The sequence below is a fragment of the Xenia sp. Carnegie-2017 genome, unplaced genomic scaffold, assembly GCF_021976095.1.
Source record: "Xenia sp. Carnegie-2017 unplaced genomic scaffold, XeniaSp_v1 HiC_scaffold_20, whole genome shotgun sequence".
In the NCBI taxonomy this organism is placed as follows: domain Eukaryota; kingdom Metazoa; phylum Cnidaria; class Anthozoa; order Malacalcyonacea; family Xeniidae; genus Xenia; species Xenia sp. Carnegie-2017.
In genome coordinates this window covers 4,660,892-4,684,067 of record NW_025813483.1, presented here as the reverse complement: position 1 = coordinate 4,684,067, position 23,176 = coordinate 4,660,892, and the positions used below count along the sequence as shown (strand labels likewise).

General features: G+C 34.7%; 1 protein-coding gene and 1 long non-coding RNA gene across 4 annotated transcripts; both read left to right on the top strand.

Moving 5' to 3' along the window:
* The first annotated feature begins 131 nt into the window (after nucleotides 1–131).
* On the top strand, nucleotides 132–3,496 carry LOC124442683 (5'-AMP-activated protein kinase subunit beta-2-like). Of its 3 annotated transcripts, XM_046993175.1 has the most exons (7): nucleotides 138–257; nucleotides 346–520; nucleotides 671–860; nucleotides 935–1,028; nucleotides 1,432–1,537; nucleotides 1,715–1,761; nucleotides 3,345–3,496. In XM_046993175.1, exons 2-7 carry the CDS (start codon nucleotides 400–402, stop codon nucleotides 3,426–3,428), a joined length of 642 nt encoding a protein of 213 aa, XP_046849131.1. In that variant the 5' UTR covers nucleotides 138–257; nucleotides 346–399; the 3' UTR covers nucleotides 3,429–3,496. The 3 variants fall into 3 exon arrangements, with proteins under 3 accessions (XP_046849130.1, XP_046849131.1, XP_046849132.1); XM_046993174.1 differs by having other exon boundaries at nucleotides 132–257; nucleotides 1,432–1,761; XM_046993176.1 differs by lacking the exon at nucleotides 1,715–1,761.
* Nucleotides 3,497–9,768: 6,272 nt separating this feature from the next.
* LOC124441878 lies at nucleotides 9,769–11,636 on the top strand. Its single transcript, XR_006947019.1, has 3 exons — nucleotides 9,769–9,872; nucleotides 10,132–10,232; nucleotides 11,276–11,636. It is a non-coding gene; the product is annotated as an uncharacterized LOC124441878 (long non-coding RNA).
* Nucleotides 11,637–23,176: the final 11,540 nt, after the last annotated feature.

Below are 23,176 nucleotides of genomic sequence, written 5' to 3'. Positions count from 1 at the left end.
CACATTGTATTAGGACAGACAAAAATCCTATATACTTTTTTTATAGAGATATTATAACGTTGGCGCGATCCATAGACAGACCATAGTCGGCAAGATTCCATCAGTTTGAAGGATGTAATCAAGTTTGTGATGTCGCATCGAAAAATATTGGCTGGCGGTGTAGAAAGGGCGGAATTATTTGTTTCGAAGCTACTCTTACCGAGAGGCAGTTTTATATTTAGACGGTGCTTTGGTAATTACCTTCCTATACATCACGTGTGAGTGCTATTTTTTACTTTCTGACCCAAGACTTCTTGCTTGCAGTAAAATTTTCGCAATTTATTGATGAACGACTTTATGTTGCAGGTTATTTGTTATGGTGGTCAGGCAGTGTCGTGGGTGTTATTAAATTGATTTAAAATGGGTCAAGGTAGCTCGGGGATGGTTGTTGGAAAACCCGAGCGAAGCACTGACTCAAGTTTGGAATTCCAACCTGGACACAAGAACTTTGCATCATCAGAAATGAACAAGCGATTGAGATGTATGTCTTAAATAATATTTTTGATGATTGTTATTGCTACGTAGATTTCATTTTGAAGAAAATGGCATTCGCTATGGTTATACGTTGATTCAGTACAGTACAAAGTTCTTGACAAGTCTTAATAATATCTGATTTTAATACTTTACTTAGCCAACACAGATTCGCAAATGGATTACCAATCATCTGATGACAAAGAGGAAGATATACCAAAATGTACTTCTGATTCAAGTATTTTACCACGTACTGTGCCCACAATGTTCAAGTGGGAGAATGGGGGAAATATTGTTTATCTTTCTGGGAGCTTTAATGAATGGAATTCAAGAATTCCTCTTCATGGAAGGTAGGATTGTTATCTTTATTTAAAGCATTTTTGGCAATTTAAATGTCTTAATTTTTGGTTGTTCTTGATTTCAGTAATGGGGAGTTTTTCACCATCATTGAACTACATGAAGGTGACCATGAGTATAAATTTTTTGTTGATGGCCACTGGGTTCATGATCCTAATGCGGTAAGGATTGCACACTGTTGATTTTTGTAGTCTGAAAACATTATAATTTTAAATCAGGCTGAAATATTTCAAGTTTTAATGTACAATCACTTGTGATGAAAATATTAGACTAGTGTATATAAAAAATCAAGTTTCAACGTCACTTGCATCGAGCAAGTCGTTCTTGATGAAAATACTTGGCTAGAATCAGCTGTACAAACCTTGAATGATTAAGTAAATTGACCTTGTGCTACTTTATGTTTTACAAACTTTACTTACTTTTAGCTTCACCAGTTTCATATACCATAAATTGATAAAAATCAAATGAACACTTTCCAATAAAAGGACTGCTACAAATCATGCAGTGTGTATAAGGATAACTATGTAAAACCATCAAGTTCATTTCCCGTTTACCACATTTCAGCCTACGACAAATGATAATTTTGGCGGTCGTAACAACATCTCAGTAAAGAAATCAGATTTCGAAAAGATGGAAGCGTTAGACGACGATGACCGACAATCTGGCTCAGGTATCACTGTCTCATCCCCCCCAGGGTCATATGCTCAGTTAATACCCTCGCACCATAACCCAGTTGTCATTCAAGACGGTATGCATGCAAGTGTGCCCCCCACATTGCCTCCTCATCTCCTTAATGTGATTCTAAATAAGGACGCCATTGATGTTAATGAACCATCTATTCTTCAAGAACCTCACCATGTCTCTTTAAATCATCTCTATGCACTCTCCATTAAGGTGAGTTATAATTTGTACTTGTGATTTCCAAGTGATTCTAGCCGTGTTTAACTCCACTAGCCGTGTTTCGCAAGAACTCGTTTTGTCCATCAAAATTGGACAGTAGTGAGCTGTTGGCAGAAATTAAGTCGTGATGAAGGTTATTACATTACCCAAGTTAAGAATGATGGCCAATCATATATTTTAACACTTACAGATGTTTTTCTATTATGCAACCCTAGACAAAAGTTTTGATTTATTGTACGATAGTATGTTGTAGTATGTAATTGTTATGATCAGGGGCAGACCGAACCCTGCATGACTCGCCGGTAAAACTCACGAAGGGCGCTGTTTGCAGGCTTAGCTGCTTGTAGAGGGGAGGAGGGGGGTTTTAAAAGTACACGTGCTGTTGACAGCCACGAAGTTACAGTTTAAAAACGCAAACTAGATGACTTATGAAACGACAAATAAGATTCTGCACATTCCGATTTTTTGCGAACTGCGACATGTTTTAAGCGCTAACCTAGTCCAAATCACTAGCTTACAACTAATGCTTTGGAATAAGATACCACACGTTTTTCACACGTTTTCGACAAATTTTTAACACGTTTTTGACACGTAGCATTTTTCACACGTTTTTCACAGTAATGTTTTTTATCGTAAGACCATCGCTACTGGTCAACATTTGTCTTCAAAAGTTAAAAAATACCCGCTACTGATACACCATACACTTTTGAGTTATGGCAACTTCAACTCGTCTAGTCGCTTGTTCTTAAAATAATATGGCTCGCTGCCTTTAACGAACACAAAACAAGGCTAAGATAAGCGTAAAGGCGTAAAGAATTAAGATAATGTAAGTAAGGGGTACACTGGGGAATTTCCCTGTGTACTTATAGGCCTGTCCGTCTCTGATGATGATACGTTATCATGGAGTGGCTTGCTTCTAAATAAATATTATGTATTATAAAATAAACACAATAAAACGCGTGCGGTGATTGGTCTAGAGGCGTGTTTGCCTTAGCCTGTGCGAAACATATCTGAGCTCAACCAATCAAAACAATTAATCAGTCAAAGAGAATTTGCAAATCGATCACAAATACATTTTAGAGCAAAAATTATAGTATTTGTCTTTTTCACATTATTGTTATTTTATAAAAGAAATAAAAGATTTTTTCGTGTTTACACTGGCTTATGCAAACCTCTGAGACGTTTGTGAGAACTCTCGAGCATGAGCAACTCTCGACCTTTGGTCTCAGGCTTGCACTGATCTGTTCTCGAGTTCTCCTAAAAGTCTCATTGGTTTGCATAAACCCGTGCAAACACAGTAAACATCTTTTATTTCCTAAAAATAGTTTTATTTCAGTGACCTGCTTAAAGGGTCAAAATAGACCCGTGTGTTCAAATACCATCATTATCGGTTATGAAAAAACAAAGATCTTTAAAGGTTGGAAGTGCAAATTAACACTTTGAATCGAGATTGAGGTGGACACTGGATAAGCCAATCTTGTATTAAACATCCATTAATCCAATCTTCGAACACAATCCAACTCACCTCCATACTTTGACAAATATTAAGCATAATTATTAAATGTTTTGTATTTTAGGAAGGGGTTACTGTTCTTAGCACTACTCAAAGATATCGGGAGAAGTATGTGACGACATTACTCTACAGGCCTATTCATCCTTAAAATATGAAATAATGTCAATTGTATTTAACGCAAAAAGTAATACACAAATATCTGTATCTATACTTAAAGTTGACCATTAACTTTTCTTTTAAACTGCACATTAGTGGCTGATTACATGAGCCCGCGGTAACCGGGATTCAGCGAAGCGTTAAATAATTTTTGCAAATGGAAAAGATTAAATACTTCACAGCAAAAAATGTTTGAGCAATTTCTCTATGCTCTGACTTTGTAAGTTTGCAAAACCTTTATAATGAAAGCAAATAATTTAGCCTGATTTGAAAATTACATCTAAAATGAATTATGGCGCTTGAGAAAAGGTTGTAATTTTTACGCTTGAAGTTTTGACTCCTTTCAACGACGCAAAATCATTTCACGCCTCGCTAAATCCTGGTTAGCCGGGCTCATGTGAACAGTCTCTTAATTTATAATAATTTTGAAAAGTTTTTTTTTGTTTTTATATACTTTTAAATGTTCTCATTGTTTTGATTATTTATTTTGTGTCTGCTGTTTACGTTTCCTTAACGTGAGAGCAACAATATCTCTTCGGAAAATGCAGAATTTCGTAGCAATTGGTTCGCCGTATGTTAGCCCGTCCGTGTATGGCAGCTGGGATGAATGAACGTCTTACTTCGGAACGAATTGTTGCCCTTGTCTATTTCATAAGCTAAGGATAAGTTCAAACGTCGAACTTAACATGAACCGAACGCATTTAAAACAAAAGATAATGAGGAAGTTCATCTCAGGTTCGTAGTTTTATAAATCTACTTAAAGCGCTTATGACACGAAAATTTTTATGTTTGCAATGACCAGAACTTTTGAAATGACAGTGTACTTTTTGAAACAGTTCGTGCATATCTCTTTTCCTTCTCGAGATATTGAAGATTTTGTGTTTTTCATTTTATCTAACTTGTGACGCCATATTGCATAATGAGTTTCCACAATGTTTTAAATACTCTTCAGTTTCCTGACAACTTTAAGTTGATACTAATAGGCAGCATTTTATACCATTAACCACGTCACAACAAAGGGAACTCTGTCCTTGTGAAGTAAAGTAGCATTAAATATACCTAATACTCCTAGTTCTCATTACGCAATTTGACGTCACGAGTTAGATAAATCGGACTAAACAAAATCCTCGATATCTCAAGAATTAAAAGTGATATGCATAAACTGTTTTAGAATGTCCATTGTCATTTCAAAAGTTATGGTCATTGCAAACATAAGAATTTTCATGTCATCGGCACTTTAAGCATTTTTTCTTGATAGTGCATGGCTTCAATTTAGAATATGACAATGGTTAGTAACTATTACAGCTTATGAAGAATGTTTTATGCAGTGCAGTGTTTGAAATTAAATGAAGATATGATCTTCGCACTTTGCTGGACAATTTAAGCAATTGTCTCATGAACCTGAAAAATTCACCTGAATTTTTGTAATATCTTCATTTATTTCAGCTTAAGTCGTTGTAAAAACTTTGAAGTCTAGTACTCAAATATTTATACAAAATAATTGATACGACAAACAGTCCATGAAAGAGTTTCGTGGTTGAAGACAGTATCCTTGGATGCTGTAGTTTATTTTGAGAAGGACTCTTGTAAAGAAAAAGACAAATTTCGAAAGCAAAAAACATCCGGTTTTCGGTCCATTCCTCCCACCCTAGGCAGTATCACTGTGATATAATTATGATTATAATTGTTCTAGCAATATAATGCATTCATATAATTTTATTAAATATACTTGTATTGTTATGTACTAGAAATTGCTGTCGCAAGGGGAGTGTTGCCCTGACCCCTTGTCTGGAAAAATTGCACGGTTCAGACCGTAGTCACAGCCATTGGAACCACCTCCGTGTACAGCATTGTAGGTGATTTCATACATACGTTATGATTGGGTGATTAGAATGATAGACAGAGAAATTTTACATGCGTGTGTCTTTAACTTTTAGCTTTCTATAATTGTTATACCAGATCACAGAATAGACATCTAACAGAAGGCCCACTTGGCTAAAATCGTGGCGTATTTTTTCACCACGCATGCGTGACTTCCCAGCAAGATACTTTCACAAAATCAATATGGAATAGTTTTGTACGAGAATGTTATTTTACTAATAATTCACGTTTAAAGCTAAAGTGTGCCGAAATTTTTATAAAATGTTATCATCTTGCAGAGAATATAAAGTTCCAAGCTTTTGGAGTGCAAAACAATATATTTGTAAAAACATCTATATTTTCTATTGCAATTTGGCGGAAGTACCTTGCTGGAAGGCGTGTCTGTTTAGAAATTGCTTCGGAAAGTGGGAGACACGAACATCAAAAGTTCCGACACAAGTGGACCCTCTGTTAAGATAACTATTCTGTGACCAGATGCCAGATGCTGGCCAGATTTGATAGTTAGACAATGGCGTCAAAATGATTTATATTTCAGATAATTCCGAAAGTTTTTGCAGATTTGTGTGTTTTTGCTGCCTTCTCATTTTACGGTAACACAAAGCTTTTGATCTTCGAGGGGGTTGGCCTCTAAATGGAGTCAATGATTTGTTGAACCTCATCAACTTATACAGCTGTTCACTTCATGGATCCTGTTTTCTATATTCATCCTTACCAGCTTACTGGCTGGCTGCCACTATGGTAATTACATGCGTAATAAGATATGTGTGACACTTAATACTTCAATAGAGTTGTGCGTTCTGTACAGTTTTTACAGCCTCTTGATTCTAGATGTTCGTTTAGTGTATCGTTCCAGCAACGTGCAGACTGCTTTAACTCATAAAGACTTTTCTTTAATTTGCATAAATAATCTGGTTTTTCTGCTTTACAAAACCTTCGGGTTGTTTTATGTAAATATCGTAGTCAATGCTTCCGTTCAAAAAGGCTGTTTTGACGTCCATTTGATGAATTTCTAAGTTGTACGAGTTTTCCAGTGCTATTTATGTTCTTATAGAGGTGAGTCTTGCAACAGGGGAAAATACTTCGTTATAATCGGCGCCTTTTGTTTGCGAGTATCCCAGAGCGACCAATCTTGCCTTATAACGATCGATTGACCCATCTTCCTTTCGCTTTACTTTCAAAATCCATCGAGAAACAACAACATTCGTTTTTTCTTCAGGAGGGACCAATTCCCAGGTTTGATTGTCCATCAACGATGAATATTCTGACATCATTGCTTTCTTCCATTACTTTGCATGCTTACCATTCAAAGCTTCTTGTACACTCAAAGGATCGTCGCTTTCTGTTGTTAATGATTCCATTATTGTACACGTATAATAATCGAATCTGACAGGAGCTTTTCGTTGTCTTCTTTGACAAAGTTTCGTACATCGTTCATAAATCTGTCTTCATAGCTAATTACATTTGGAGGATCTTCTCCCGCTCCCACTGGTATATTGTTCTCGGATTATTATTTGTCATATGTAATGCACAAACAAATCTCATGTCATTCAACAAGTGGCCATCGTCAGGTGAAGTTTGACAAAAAATCCACCCTTCCCTCCCTCCCTTCCTCTTGGTCGATTTTGCATGTACTATTTTAGATTTGTTTCCGTGGTGGCGTTTTTATCACCCCATTTTATTTGTGCTATACAGAAAAACTTTATTCGTGATGATTTTAGTTTAAATTGTGTAAAATAATTACTTTGAATTATTTTGTATTTGTTATTTCTATTTTATTAAATCGGCATGTGCTTTCACACATTGCTCCAAAGAGAGTACACTTTAATGTCATGCGCACAGAAAACAGAGCTCATCAGCTTCAGAACTTCCTTTAGATATTGATTTTGCTGTGATTAAGCGGAAGCAATAAATAGATATTAGCAAAAACTATATCTTGGAGAAAAGTGCAGATCTCCACATACCCCTTACCCCCATTTTGACACCGTACTTGTTTTGCAACTGAGATTTTGACAATAGTGACTTGAGCCTAATTACAACATATTGCAGCACTCAGTTCTAGTATCATGGACTTCGGCGAGAATGTTGTCACGCTATTATAGCCTGTTTACATATAGTAGATGCAGTAAGTGATGACCCTGCACACCGGTTACATATAGTTCATTCATTTGTTGCAATGTTCGGAGAACTTTGTCAACTTTTGTAGCAACCATCACAAAATTTGGCTGTCGATGAGCTCTTCATAAAATCTAATATAAGCATAGGTAAGGCGTTAGGCAATACATGAAAGACAAACCAATTAAGTATGGGTCATTACTGGCAGTCAGAATGATTGCAGGTTAGATTTTGATATTTACAAAGGTAAAAAAGCTGCCAGTTTTTTTCCTCGTTGGTATAATGTAGTTATGAAACTAGTTAGGCCATATTTTCATCGAGGCTACTATTTATTTTATCATAATTTTTCTCCTGGAATGGTACATGACCTGTTTGTGCATCCTCTTTTCAAGCACATGTTGGGTAAGTAAGTCAAAATTCCCTAAAAAGTTTAAAAAATCGTAGGGACTTTCAGAAATCTGAGAAAGGGGCCTTTAGATGGAGTTGTTGATCAAATATCATCGCAATGGCTTGATAATAATTAAGGTAGTTTCCTTTCACACTTCTATTGACAATCCTAATAACAAGATCGGCCATCTGTAAAACAAGGAATGGGAAATCTGGGAATGGAATGGAGGAATGGAAAAACTCGGGATGAGAAAAGCCGGAAGCTGTGAAACCCGGAATCTGTAAAACCCGGAATGTGAAAAACGCGGAATGATAAAAGCCGAAATCTGTAAAACCCGGAATGAAAAAGCCGGAGACTGTGAAACCCGGAATCTGTAAAACCCGCAATGAGAAAAGCCGGAATCTGTAAAACCCGAAATGAGAGAAAGCGGAATCTGTAAAACCCGCAATGAGAAAAGCCGGAATCTGTAAAACCCGAAATGAGAGAAAGCGGAATCTGTAAAACCCGCAATGATCAAAAGTATACGTCATTTATTATAACTTAGGTATACAACAACGATAACTCCAAATATTGTTTTGATTGTACGACTTGGCATATAATAAAGTGTTATTATAATTTATAAGCAAACGCATGCTTTCAGCAATATGCATCCGGAGATTATCTTAAAAAGATTTATAAAATTTGAAAAAATTTTTCGCTCAATTGTTCTTATGGCCATCACATTACTTCAAAAATTGTTAATTAAAAGTACAAAGTGTGTAACAAGGCTTAGCAGTTTGCTAATTTTCTACCATTCTAAAGAATTTTATAATCTTTAATCATGTTATGCTAATAATTTGCAACCATGTACTTACTGACAATGAAAATGATCGCTTAAACACCTCGATAATGCGGCATTCAGAGTTTATTTTTACAAGAATTGTAAGACTTGAAAAATTTGTCTCACTCACTATATCATATTGCTGTCACATTACTTTAAAAAAGTGTTGGGTAATGCTAAGAGTGGCAAAGAAACTTGCCAATTGTGATGAAATTATTTAATTTTATTGTCTTTAATGTTTGAAAAAAAATTGTCGTTCTCTGGTACAAAAATTTCATTGCAAATGTCCATGTATTTGTAGCTATGAGTTCAAACATTCCTGCTCATAAACGTGCGATACCACGAGAATTGAAGGTCATTGTCATGAATTTCGCCGTCGACAGACTTTAAAGAGTTGCATGGCTAACTCCTTGTACAAAAATCACTAAAAGTCAAATACAGGGTGAACAAAAAAGAATAAGATCGTTGTTCATGTTAAATGTTTCTCTGAATTTTATCGAAAAACGCGCGTTAATGCAGTCTCGGCGGTTTTAAAACTTTATATTTCTAAATATCTTTATCATACAAAAAATGTGCTTTCCAACATTGAAAAGGAACAAAAACTTAAATAATGTGGTATTTAGATATAATTTTTATTTGCAATTCGAAATCATGAGTTATGAAACAGTTCACTCATACAGCCATGCGTGATGCATGCAGCTGTCAGGTTACTAACAAAGTACAAAGTGCGTAAAAAGACACAGCAGTTTGCTAATTTCTTCCATTCTCAATATCTTTATCATATTTAATCGTATTACGTATTAAATTTTCTTGTTTCTATTTCGCGCGTTAATGCAGTTGCAGCGGTTAATGAAACAACATACTTCTGAAAATCTTCAATGATAGGCATACAATCATTGAAAATGAAGTAAAACCCTAATCATGAGAAACTTGAACATCATCTGTACACATGACATAAAACTTGCGTTGTCATGTTCAAACATACAGTAAAAGCATGTGATATTAAGACAGTTCACACATACAATCATGTGTATAACTGTAAGATCACTATAAAAAATTACATTGTGTGATACAACAGAGTCATGTGCATCACTCATATCCATGGAATTTGCGCATCATATGATCCAGTCTTCATAAATAACAGCAATCTTACAGTACCAGTTCAAAGCACCAGAGCTTCAAACGAGGAATATTCTTGGAATAAAGAATACGAGGATATTTTCTACCATAGTCAGGTACACTTACAATTCTTACATGGGAAACAAAAATAGGAAACTTAAGTCAGATATTGCTACCTGAAAGTTCGAATGTAGACGACATAAATATGACTTATCAAATTTGATAAAATATTGATTGTTAAACTTACGGACAGTAATTATTATTCTATTTACAACAACTTCGTTTTCTAGAATTGATTTTACAGTGAAATGTGTCCGTTTGCATGCAGTGTATACACCTACTAAGTACGATATACATTAATTCATTTTGTTTTAGCGATGAAGACACTCTGCATTCTTTTGATTCTGATGGTTTGTTATAAATCTGGCAAAATGGAGCAAATGATAAATTCAATTTCGGAAACGACAGTAACTAAGGTTGGTGTTCTTGCTATAGGTTGCTCAAAATCTAGCTTATGTAATAATTGTTCAGACTTCAGAGGATATTATGTGTGTTTGGAAAGTTGATATTTTTAAATCTTTTATTTATTTGCTTTTCAATCATTAGATCAATGAGTGCAATTCATACAAAACAATCTTAACTTAACTTCTGTTTTAGTTGTGGACAGGGTGTAAATGATTTAGTTACTTGCAAAAACATTTCATATATTTATACGACACAAACCATACACATTTAAAAGATTATTTAAGTCTAACAGATATACATTAAGAGTAATGAACTGTACAATGCGTGTATTAAACTAAATCCTGCAATTATTTTTAATTATGATTTGTGTCATTCAATATTTGTCCGTATATATAGATAATAATATAGTTTTTATTGCAATTACGTATAAGTCTGCATGGGTGAGTTTTTTAAAAACTGCAGCGAAATTTGAACGAGTTTTCGCAGTATTTCACAGGTTTCGCTAATAGTTTTGTATTAGATTTATCTTTTGAAAGGTCCATATTAAATGAAAAAAAAAACAATATTAATGTAGTAAGCGTGTAATAATAAAGACGTGAGTAAGAATTTCAGTGAGGTGCAAACAAGTAATGTTTAAAAAATAAACACTTTCGCAGCATCTTTCACTGCAGTTTCTATAAGATTTGCTATAGGAGCTTTTATATATTACTAAAAACCTTGATAATTAAAGCTTTAAGTACAAGTTATGTGTTTTCAGTTGTACGTCATTTCCGGCGTGGAGTCGCCTGTCTAGCTCTTGGCCCAAAATTTTCGAACTTTTAAATACAAAATAAATGTTCTTGAAATTGATATGACTGTCATAAGATGTTTTTTAGACGTTGATACATGCATTTCTTATTAATTGGTACTTATTATCATTGTTTAATTAAATATAGCATTTCAGCCAGGCCAGCCGCCTCATATAAATGCGAATACAAATTTGCCCCGCAAACTAGCTAACACTGCTTGAGCGGGCTGGCCTGTCTCATATTAACAGACTCTAAATCTCTTCTAGGTTTCCGGAAAAATAATGTGTGGATATGTAAACCGTAAACGATTCTATTGCAAAGAAAAAGATACATGCTGTGAATTTATTCCAAGAATACCACAACGCTATTATTGCTGTCCTTTACGTCACGGAGTATGCTGTTATAACGGCAACTGTTGTCCATTTGGTAACATTTGCCACAACCCTTTCATATGTTCGCCTATCATAAACACGACCAAAAACTACGTAAAATGAAAGCTTTTTCTCATCCATAATACTTTTTATGATTAAATTTTTAAATAATTGTAAAATCTTATGAGTTGTGAGAAGTACAAATGTATGAATACCAACATCTGATGAATAAAACTATTTCCGTATTTGAGGAAAATTTGCATGTCATAAGGCATGGCTTTTTAGCAGTGGCGACGAGAAAAGGCTTCAACTAGAGTTTAAACAACTAGAAAGCACAAAAAAAAGAAATAAGCCATCAATATTTTTGTTTTTTTTTTCATTTTTGTACGTATTTTAGCGTCAAAACTCGCTGTTCAAGACGAGTTCTTGATGTTGGGCTAGAATTTGCATGCAAAACAGAGGTAAAATACAAACCCTACCGGGAGGGCTAGCCTTTCCCCTGTGGGGCTCATATAAACAACCTTCCTTACATCTAAGTGACTGGGTTCTATATTTTATTTGAATACCCAGCTACGGTGCTTTCTTTTGGTTAGCTTTTTTACACGATACCTGGCACCTGTGATTATTCTTATTTAGCTAGATCATTTTCATTGCATGGCAGATTAGGTCTGCGGACAGTTTATAGCACACACATGAGATTTATTTAGTTTATCTTAGACTATAAGCTAATCTCGGACTATAAGTTAATCTCAGACTATAAGCTAATAAGAAAAACCATTTTCCTTTTTTCTGCACATTATTAGCGGACACATTTCAAACATTTTTTGATAGAGAGTAGTTTCCATAGTTGTCTTTTTCTCATCTTCCTCACGCTTATTCTCTTTTATTCTTTCAACTTATTTTCGTAGATTGAGTGCCACATAGTAAAGAAAGCTTAAGTTAGGAACATTAATAGTTTGTCGTTGTCTGGGCTTAGTTATGCGAATGTCATATTTTCACTGGAGTTACTTTCTCTGACAATGCCGAATTAAAGTGGGAGATATTTGCAATGGAGTTATGTTACAGAATCAATAAAGAGGCTTGTTTTAGTTGTCTTGCACTGTGGAGGCGTGACCTGATGTTCAAACTTGAGTCCTTATATTTAGTTCAATCTTGTATTTTCATCAGGAGTGATGTCATGTTGAAACCCGAGTTCTAGTATACTTCAGTCCTGTGATTTCATCAGGAGTGATTTGATGTTAAAATTTGAGTTTATATATATCCCCGTCTTGAGTCTTTATCAGGAGTGATCTGATGTTAAAACTTGAGTTTATATATATCCCCGTCTTGAGTCTTTATCAGGAGTGATCTGATGTTAAAACTTGAGTTTATATATATCCCCGTCTTGAGTCTTCATCAGGAGTGATCTGATGTTAAAACTTGAGTTTATATATATCCCCGTCTAGAGTCTTCATCAGGAGTGATCTGATGTTAAAACTTGAGTTTATATATATCCCCGTCTAGAGTCTTCATCAGGAGTGATCTGATGTTGCAACTTGAGTTCTTATATACTTTAGTCTAGTGCCTTCATTAGATGCTACACTTCATTCGTAACATATTCCAATGTAGTGTCTTTATTAAGAAACCTCTCGCGTTGGGAACATTTTTATGTTGGAACTTTTTATCAGAAAGGGTATTTTGTTAAAACATGAGCTCTCACTTAGCTACGCTCTTACACTGTCTTTATTAATACTGATCTGATGTTGAAGTATGCATCTTTAAACGTTGATCTCATTCAAAAATATTCAATGAATATTGTAACTCAAAGTAGTCATATTTACTTCTTCGTTTTGTATCTTAAGTGTTATTCAATTATGATTGCATTACCGGATGTATAGTACATATCTCTGTGCTTTTTACGACATTATTTATTTCATAAAAGGTTACAATCCAAATGATAGCCTTAAGTGATCTTCATTCAACTCTTCTAGGTAATATTAACTGGGTTGAACTTTGTTGAAGAATGGAACAACTTGTGGGTCATTTACATCAATGTATATTGTTTATCTTTTATCTTTTTTTTTCATTTCTTGAACTTACTTTACAACTTGCAGCTCATTTACATCAATGTATATTGTTTTATCTTTTATCTTTTCTCTTCATTTCTTCAACTTACTTTACAACTTGCAGCTCATTTACATCAATGTATATTGTTTTATCTTTTATCTTTCTTCTTCAGTTCTTGAACTTACGTCACTACTTAATTGTGAGTCATTAGTAACAATGTGTCTATAGTGTTTTATCTTTTATCTTTTTTCTTTGCTCCTTGCACTTACGTCACAACTTATAATTCACCAATGAGAATCCCCAACTTTATTGTTCCTATTGAATTTACTAAATCTCTACTTCACTAAACAAAACTCAATATAAATTGAGTACTCAATATGAATTGAGGGTAATTTAAAGGTAGGAATAAAACGGATTTATTTGCTTGTAACATAACCTCAATAAAATCACCCGAAGCCGAATGCAGTAATCTTCAACAGATGTAAGGGTAAGTATTTTGTGGAGAAGCATTAGGCGACTCTATAAAATCGATGTTTGTGACGTTACTTCGTGAGTAAAACTTTATCATCTTTCAAATGGACGAACCATTTTAAATTAAAATTCTTAATCTATGAGTTCCTCAGGGAATTTGTTGAAAACTGTCATAAACGTCAAAGGAACAAAAATCAACTTTGACGCGTTTACGATCTATTTCAAACGAGATATTTTAAACTGGCTTGTGCTCAAAGGACTATAATAGTTCTTGTTATATGAAGTCTTTCTGCTGTAATATAACTTTCATTCTTTGCGTTTGTCTCGTTGCAAAACTTTAGTACTTCTTTGTGTTGTTTTATAGAGTTTGGTTGAAGTTGAAAATTATTTGGCGTGAAGTATATTTTTCTGTAGTTTAGATTCTTTGATGAATGCAGTTGCTCGTACATTTGACAGTGATGGGCCCCACTGTTGTGCGTACGGTCATCTGTTCTTAACTTTGAGTTTATTCTACTGCAAACGTTCTATATGGAAATTGGATCATTGAGGAAAAATGGATGTAAGGATTACATTTTAAACGTTCTTCAATTTGATTGATTGGGATTAAGAAACTTGGCTGTATGCGACAATTTGATTTGTGTCTTCTATCCTGTTGGACTTTCATGGCATTGCGGGTAAAAACAATAAAATATACAAACTGAAGACATTTCGACAAATAATGGCACTTTTACGGAGAGTGGCAACTTGTACCAGTACCAGCTTGAGCTTAATAAAGTTTATATAAATACAGCGATCGTGAAGCTTGCAAAATGGTGAGCAAGTGAAGAGGATGACATGATAATAATTCAGGTTTATATCGTTTATCGTTCATAGTTTGAGTGGAAGATGTTTCTTCACATTCACAAAAGCGTATGTGTGAGATTGATGTTAATGTTAGTATCAGTAACACAGGGTTTAATGATTTAAATATATATTGTTGCTTGGGCTTATTTTGTTTCAGTATAAAATCTAAGCTACTATATCATGCTTCGTGCTTCTTTCAAATGCAACAGTGACATTTCGCATGTGCAAAAAAATGGTAATCTTAAGAATTACATTTTTCACAATTCAAAAAACGTATTAAAACTCAGATATCGATTGCTTTTTTTTCCAAATACGTTGGAGTTCGAGGTTCTTCGGATCAATCACAGTTAAAGGCAAACATTCATATATATTTCGTCAATTTATAGGCTCATAAAGGTTTGTACATAGAAAAAGGACGGCTATCTTTAAAATGGGGAAACGCTTTAGTTTCCAAATACCATAGAGCTACCAGTTAAAGCATACCAATTTCTTGTCAAGTATTATGATATTATTTTATGATTTTTATGATGCTTTGGATTGATGGATCGTCATATGCTCTTAATGGAAATGGAACTGCTGTGTTGATGACAAATGAAGCCAGCTGATGATACAAATGAAAGGATGTTCTTCTGTTCAATCATTTGGATAATGATCCGTCCAAAGCTAACAAAGGAGAAAAAACTGACAGAAGTAAAAGACAATTCAGAAGATCGTTGCCTGCGCTCTTGGGGACCCAGTATATCTAGCTATCTAAGGCGATTCCAAGCAAAGTTCATTGTTTTACAACCTTCGCATCAGGTAATGTGTCTCATTTTATAAAAATTATCTTTTTGTGGTTACGTAATTAACTTATTCAATTACCATGGTTACCCATTTTAAGGATAGCCAAAACGGAATAGAGAAAATTCACATTAAATTCACAGCTTCCAATAATTGCTCATTTGACCGCATTCTTAGCTGGGATGATCAGTATGGTTTGAACATCAAATGGCGGATCAAGACTCTTTACTTACAAAGCATTTTGTTTTCACATTTTGATATATAAAGCGCTCAATGTTGTCTCCATCTGCATTTTATGACGTAACGTAATGTAGCTACAGTATATTTTAAACGACTGTTAACAAGAAAACAAAGAAAAGTCATACAACATGATCATAAATTCTTATACTGATTCCAAATAACACTATATTTACAATTTCAAATAAAGTTTCTATTTGGTTAGAAGGTTTTTTCCGGATTCGTCAGTTTTCCTTCCATTTCGTTTCGCCATAAAAAACTGTGTCCATGTCTTAGGGCAAAAGGATGGCAACAATGTATGAATCAATTTTTTTTCAATTCCATCATGCAGTTAAACTAATTTGTATACGGATGCCTCGTTTGGCCTTTGTGTTAAAGTCCTAGAACAGAAGCTACAAAGACACTAGCTATATTTTATACATGGATGCGTTATCCAGTCTAATATACATATCAGTGTTATGTTTGTGTGTTTTCTCAGCATGAGTTGGGGAAACACCGAGTCAGTCTAATCGGAAAATACCTTTGAACAAAAACATCTATTATAGAATGAGGCAATTGGTTGAATTTACGGTTTTATCTTTATCGTAAGTTATGATGGAAGCAAATGAAACATTACTACCACTAAAAATGGAAGCAAATGTAGCAGAAAAGGAAAATTCTGCTATAGTTAAAACATGCTATACTCCTGTTCCCCCGAAGCGAGGTAAAGGAACAAGAAGAGCATATCTCGTGAAATTATTGATCGGTGCTTTAGTGGTGGTGATTTACAGCGTCCTTTACCGTGATGAGTATAATTATACGCGTGTCTACAACATCAAAAATGGAAGTACAACAGGAGAATACTTCACAAGGAAAGAGATTTTAACGTTCCCATTTTTATATGCTATCGTATTAAGCTTTTGTGGTGTCGTAGTTGGAACATCAATTGATCGTCTTTTACTAGTTGCAGAAGAATACAAACACACGAAGGAGCGTTATGACGGAAGTTGGAAAAACATGTTCAACGCTTGTTTTAGTGGAATTCATTGGAAACCGGTGTTACTGCTTTTAATATTAACTGCTTTGTTTGTCATATGTCTAACATTGTTCAGAGTTAGTGCCGGTAAGCGGTGGTTTGAGTTTAATTATCTTCCTTATGTCATTGGTGGTATTGGCGTCGATCATCTTGTAGATTACTTACTCAACCTGAACACGCCGTCTGATGTTTTTATGTCAACGATTCTTGAAGAAAATCAAACTTACGTTGCAAACGGAATAGCATGGCAGTACTTTATCTATCTCAAAAAAGCACTGCCAGTGTTCAAAACAGCTGCAAGTTCTTTGAATTTAAGCAAGAATAAGTTAATATTACTCATACCACTTGACTGTCATACAAAGGATGATCTGAGCAAGGTCGATAATAAAATCGTTAAAGTCGGGGAAACAGGAAGACATGGCAACGCATTTCGATTTAAATTATATGACTTAACGGTTGGCAATAAAAAACGTCGATTTGCAATACAGTATGTTAAAGAGCCCTTGAATACCCTAAAAGAAATGTGCCTGATGAAGGACAGTCAAGCGGTGACACATGACAATCTAAACGAGCAAGTAAAATTATTTCAACGTACCTTGTTTGACATATTCAATCATCAACTCAGAAAAGTGTATAAAGAAGCCTGCTTATTTGTGTCATTTGATTGCGAAGAACTGGAGTTTTTGAAGAATGGAGGCTTGGCTAAAGTTATTATTGATGGTGTTGAAAACTCACACGACGAAGGTGACAAGATTGATGGCGTTCCTGGATTTGTTAAGCTTGAGAGACCTAAACAAACCGATGACGGAGGCAAAACCTCAAAGAAGAAGAAAAGAGATTCGGATGTTTCAATTTCATCAAGCAAAAATAAAACGACACTTAGAAATAGACAAAATTCACATTTAAGTGAAATAGTCATTGTATCCGATCTTGATGGAGGTGATGTTGGGCAGTCAACGAAACATGGAGTAGAGAATAGTGACGCTTAATTTTTTAATTTTTCAGGGAATGTACAGCAAAGGGGCTGGAGGACATACCATTAATTTAATATACTCTGACAGTGATTTGAGGGCATCTTAAATATTTTTTGCTCCCAGACCCCTAACAGCCTCCCCCCCAAATATGCTTCATGCTTCCCGGCCCTGTATTTTAAATCATAGAATTACAACTTTCTGGTTGTATGGGGCGCCGTTTGTTTCAATAATACTTGTGTCGAAAATATGATACTTATTTAATTATATAATAGTTCCTATTACATTCATAAAACACTACTACGCAAACATAATACTTCATCACAATTATAATACTTCATCACAAATGTAATACTTCATCACAAATAAAAACTTGTTGCGCAATGCCAAACTATATCCATTACATTTTAAGTTACATAAAGTAGCCCGAACAATTCTTTAAAAATGGCCGACTAACGATCAAAGCCTTCAACGGATTCAACGCAAAATAATCTAGTGCAACAATTATGTTGGCTGGTAGAAAATCTACATGAACGAAATCTCACGTCTCAAAGACGGCCAATGGCAGATACCCGAGATTTCATGCCTGAAACTGTAGGGGAAGCCATTGGAAGATTATTTCCAAACGTGAATGGCAGACCGATTTTAAGCTCTTGTATCTTATAACAAAACATAAAATGGGCTGAAGAAAAATCCTTTGAAAATTTAAAAATTTTATGGCATAAAGATGGCTGTATATTTCCAATCGTGGCACAAGAAACGGAGAAATCACAAGTACACAAACAGTCATTGAACCGTGTAAGTTTTGTATATTTGAAATAATCTGCAAATGTTCTTACATACTTCATTGATTCTTAAACAGTATTAATTTTGTTCACTGAAATCTATCGCTAGGCTTTCTGTTCTGTAACACTGTCTCGCAGAAACGTTTGCCGTAATCGAAAAGACGAAGTGTAAAATATTTGTCTGCAACGTATTTATCTAACTTGACTCTTTGGTATTCTTCAAAACCAATCTCATTCATGCCGAGCTCGTGATCTTCAAAGAGATTTTCGTTTTCAGATCGATCAACATTGAAGTGGTGGCAGAGTTCAAGAATCAATTTACTACGAAGTTTGGTATCATGATTGATTTGATCTCCACCTTTCCTCACACAAGCTTTGAAGACTTGCTCTACATATTTGAGAACCAAATAAACAGACTTTGAAGGAAACTGTAAGCTGCCTCTACGTACGAAGTGCGTAAATGCTGCAACTGAGTCAGCTGAATTGCTTCTAACACCACTATAATCATGGTCAGAAAATTGAGATTGGTCACCTGAAACAAGACTGTTCCTACAAGCTGAGATGTTAAGCAACTTCGAAAGTTTTGACACAATGAATCCCCCAATGTAAAAAAGGATATTTTCAATGTATTCTGAATGTCCATCTTTATTCAAGTGCTCCATCATACATTCCCGTGGGGTGAAGCTGGTGGTGATTTGTTCATTGAGGCTGGGTCCTGTGATAATGGGTGAAGCGTGTTTGTTTTTGTGGAATGTTGGAATTATGTTAGTTGGACTACCATCACAAAAATGTGTGCAATTTGCATTCTTTGAGGCTGTTATTGCATTCCACATGAGCATCTTTCTTAGAGCATGTTTTAACTGAATGGTGTTTGGATTGTTGTTCCACCCGCCTTGTGACCGTATGCATAAAAATAATAATTCCAAATGGTCTTAGAGTATTAGTAAGTTAACATGTATTTGAATAGACTTCCAAGTTGAAAAACATTTCATTAGCCATCTCTATGATGGACTTAATGGTGGTGACAAAACCAGTAACAATGTTGTTCTTCCATGTGAAGTAAGTAAAATTCCATTGTTCGTTTGAGGTGAGAGCAAGTATTCCAATGTAGTTTTCAGTACTTCCTCTCATACGTCCTTTGAATTTGGTCTAAAGGGCTGCTTATACCCTTTGCCAATAGGATTTCTCTAATTTAACATATCAAAGAGCCTGTCAATTGTTCTTATAAAAATAATAGTTGGTTGACTATTTTGGAACTCAGGCATTTTCATTGATAGGTCTAGAAACTCCATGGCATCTGCAACAGAAGAATTTAGGGTTTGTGCATCCAACTAACATTCATCTTATTTTTTCTGAATTCAAAATGCTGTGTGGTAAGCCGGTTGCTAAGCTTCAAACCTTCATCTTGTTGAAGAACATGGAGATTGTGAAAGAAGTCTCACTTGATTTTTCCACCATCTTTGTCACTAAATGACAAAAGACTTCCCAGAACATTCTTAGCAAGTTTGAGCATGGGGCATGAATCCAATATTACGTACACATTGTAACCATTGAATGGATGTTTGAATTTGTTTTCATAGAATTGTATGTCGCTCCAAAGATGCATCCAAGCTGCTGGAATGTGCTAATGTTGACTGATGTTCCATCTGCTGTTATACTCAAGACTCGTAACCCTGCTTCTGCGGCCTATACAAGGGCCATTCTAATGAGCTGTGCTTGTATCTTTGCTGACATCTTATCGCACAAGAAGTAGGCAACTGGACACTTCCAATGTGTTCCTGTTCCAACCGGGAGGAATACAAGTGCCTCAGTAACTACAGTATCGGGGTCTTCTGGTGTTATGGGTCCATAATAGATAAATCCAACATACTTTTCTTTATCTTTTGGGTCAACTACAATTTGCTTACGAATAGGCATGGCATCAATCATTAGACAGCAGTCTTTTTTTGCTGGTTAGCTCTTTACCTCCTGTTCTAAGGACTTGAAAGCCTCTTCCAAAAAACCAGGTTCACAGTCCAAAGAGGAAGACCACTTTCTAATCATTGATGGCTTTGGCAATGGGATTATCGAACGAACATATTGGTAAGCTTTGGGGGAATAAAAATACGTAATGTGTAGTCATCTCTTTCAAAATGGTTACTAGATATGAAGCTGTGGTGTGTTGTTCTCTATTCTTCGTTATCGTTTTGTACTCTTTTAACAAATTCTTCCCATTTTTGCAGACGTTGCCCATATTTCAGTGGAAATCTGTTTTTGGTGATCATGTAATTGTTACATGTATATATTTTTATTTGTTCATCCTTATATAGTGTCATACTTATAGTAAATCTTAACGTAAATTGTATTATGAAGCTAAAACGATTTTCTGTCATTATGTTGCAATGTAAGCATTGTACTTCATTATTTATCAATGTTCTTGTCAATGGCTGTCAAAATTATACATAAAACTCGCCTGTGATATGCAGCATAAGGAGTATTCTCATTTTCCCTAAAATTTTCATTTGGTGTCTCACAGACCTTACAGGTATATGGCATAATGTATTACATAATTGTTCAAACAATTTTACAACTTTCAAAATGTTTTTTTTTTAATTTTTTTGCAATTGCTCAGTAAATAACAAATTATTGTGCGCTCTGTTTTGAAAACAAAAGCCTGGGAAGACTAAAAGTATAAACAATTTTACGGTAAAATTTTTTCCTTTTAAATGCTTATTTTTGGACTCTTAAAAAATTCGTGTGTGATTCAACAGCAGTTTTTTCAATTTAACTTATATTTTACTTCAAATATCGAAACAAAACATTTAAACTCTTTTTGGAAAGTCTTATAACTTAGAAAAAGCGAATATTTTTGCGCGGTTTCTTGCCAACTTTTATTTTTGTCAGATATTATTTCAGAAACTAAACGACCTTTGCACTATGTAGTTGCTTGAGTGAAAAATTTAATGCTTCTACTATAGACAAAGCTGAATATTGAAGGTATTAAACAAACAGAAAAGGGTGAAATTTAGCGATATAAAAAGTGTATTTTTGAAAAAAGTATTTTCTAGCTCAGAAAATTGCGACGAATCCACGCTAGAGGATGTATCGTCAACAAAAAGAAAGGGGGTGCAGGTGGATTTACATGTTGTGTACCCATAGGCGGCTCAAAAATCTGTTTTACTCTTTAGGCTTTACATGCGATCGATTTAAATAGTAAATATATTCTTAATTCATGCGCGATGTTTATCACGCACGCTATCTTGCGTGACTTCCACGTTTTTTTTGTCTAAACTGACTTTTATTTTCACAACGTAGGCAACTTCAACACAAAATTACCGACCGTTAACACCACAGATTCACAAATCTGTAAATACCTTATAAATACATAGTAAAACACGGAAAACAAATACATCTTATAAATAACGAATAATATTACTGAATTTTTGCAGGTTTTTAACGCTCAAATGAATTTCTATGCATATGAAAAACGCGAATGTTTTTAGAGTTTGGGGCAAATATTTTGCGAAACCTATGCTGGGGACACTCACCTTGTGATTCGTCATATTTTTAAATGCTCAAACGCACGGCAGATTGGCTGAATTTATGTGAAAATAATTGAAAAAACTGTAGCCAATCTAAATGTATGCGAAAATAACTTTAACCAATCTGCAGTGCGTTTAAGCCATAAAAAATAGGACGAATCACAAGGTGAGTGTCCCCTGCATAGGTTTTGCAAAATATGTGCCATAAACCCTAAAAGCATTCGCGGTTTTCATATGCATAGAAATAAATTTGAACGTTAAAAAACGACAAAAATATAGTAAAATTATTCGTTATTTATGAGATGTATTTATTTCTCGTGTTTTGTTATATATTTATAAGATATTTACGGTTTTGTGAATGTGTTGTGTTAACGGTTGGTAAATTTTGTGTTGAGAGTTGCCTACGTTGTCAAAATATAGACTGTTTAGACAAAACAAACGTGGAAGTCACGCGAGATAGCGTGCGTGATAAACATCGCATATGAATCAAGAATATATTTACCAATTAAATCGATTGCATATAAAGCCTAAACAGTAAAACAGACTTCTGGGGCCACGTGGTTGCCTACCAAACGACGAAAGAAACTCTGAGCTTTCTTTCTGTCTATATCTTCGAAAGAAATAGTAGCTTAGATCTAATCTTAAAATATTGAATATCTAGATATTTCGAAATCATAGGCTTCCTAGAATTATACGTTGTAAACAGCATAAATCTCTAATACTGACAAACCAATAACTATCGAAAATGCGTGCCTTCGATGACCTACATGTTTCCAACTGTTGTTATAAATTTCTAGCGCTTATACAAACAATAAATTAACTCATAAACTTATATACCTGGCCCTAGTTGACTGCTGAAATGTGCGATTAATTGCAGCAAATTGAATTCTTTGAATCAGAATTAATAATATTTTAAGAAAAGAGCAGGAAGCAGTAGATTAATAGCTTCAAAGAAGATCGGAAATGGAACCTCTTCAAATAGTAAAGATTCAAAAGTGGTGCGATCGTGGTAATTGTGGAGCAATTGCAGGAAATGAATGGAGATTTCCTTAATTGCTAGCAAATTATGTCAAGTTCAATTGATGTAATATATATTTGAGAAGTTGCTATAACTTGAGAGTTGAAAA

Excerpts from the sequence above, each read along its gene's own strand:
- LOC124442683 (XM_046993174.1), top strand. The coding sequence starts at position 400 with ATGGGTCAAGGTAGCTCGGGGATGGTTGTTGGAAAACCCGAGCGAAGC. Across the intron at positions 1,029-1,431 it reads GGGTTCATGATCCTAATGCG|CCTACGACAAATGATAATTT; the intron begins GTAAGGATTGCA and ends ACCACATTTCAG. Across the intron at positions 1,762-3,344 it reads TCTATGCACTCTCCATTAAG|GAAGGGGTTACTGTTCTTAG; the intron begins GTGAGTTATAAT and ends TTTGTATTTTAG.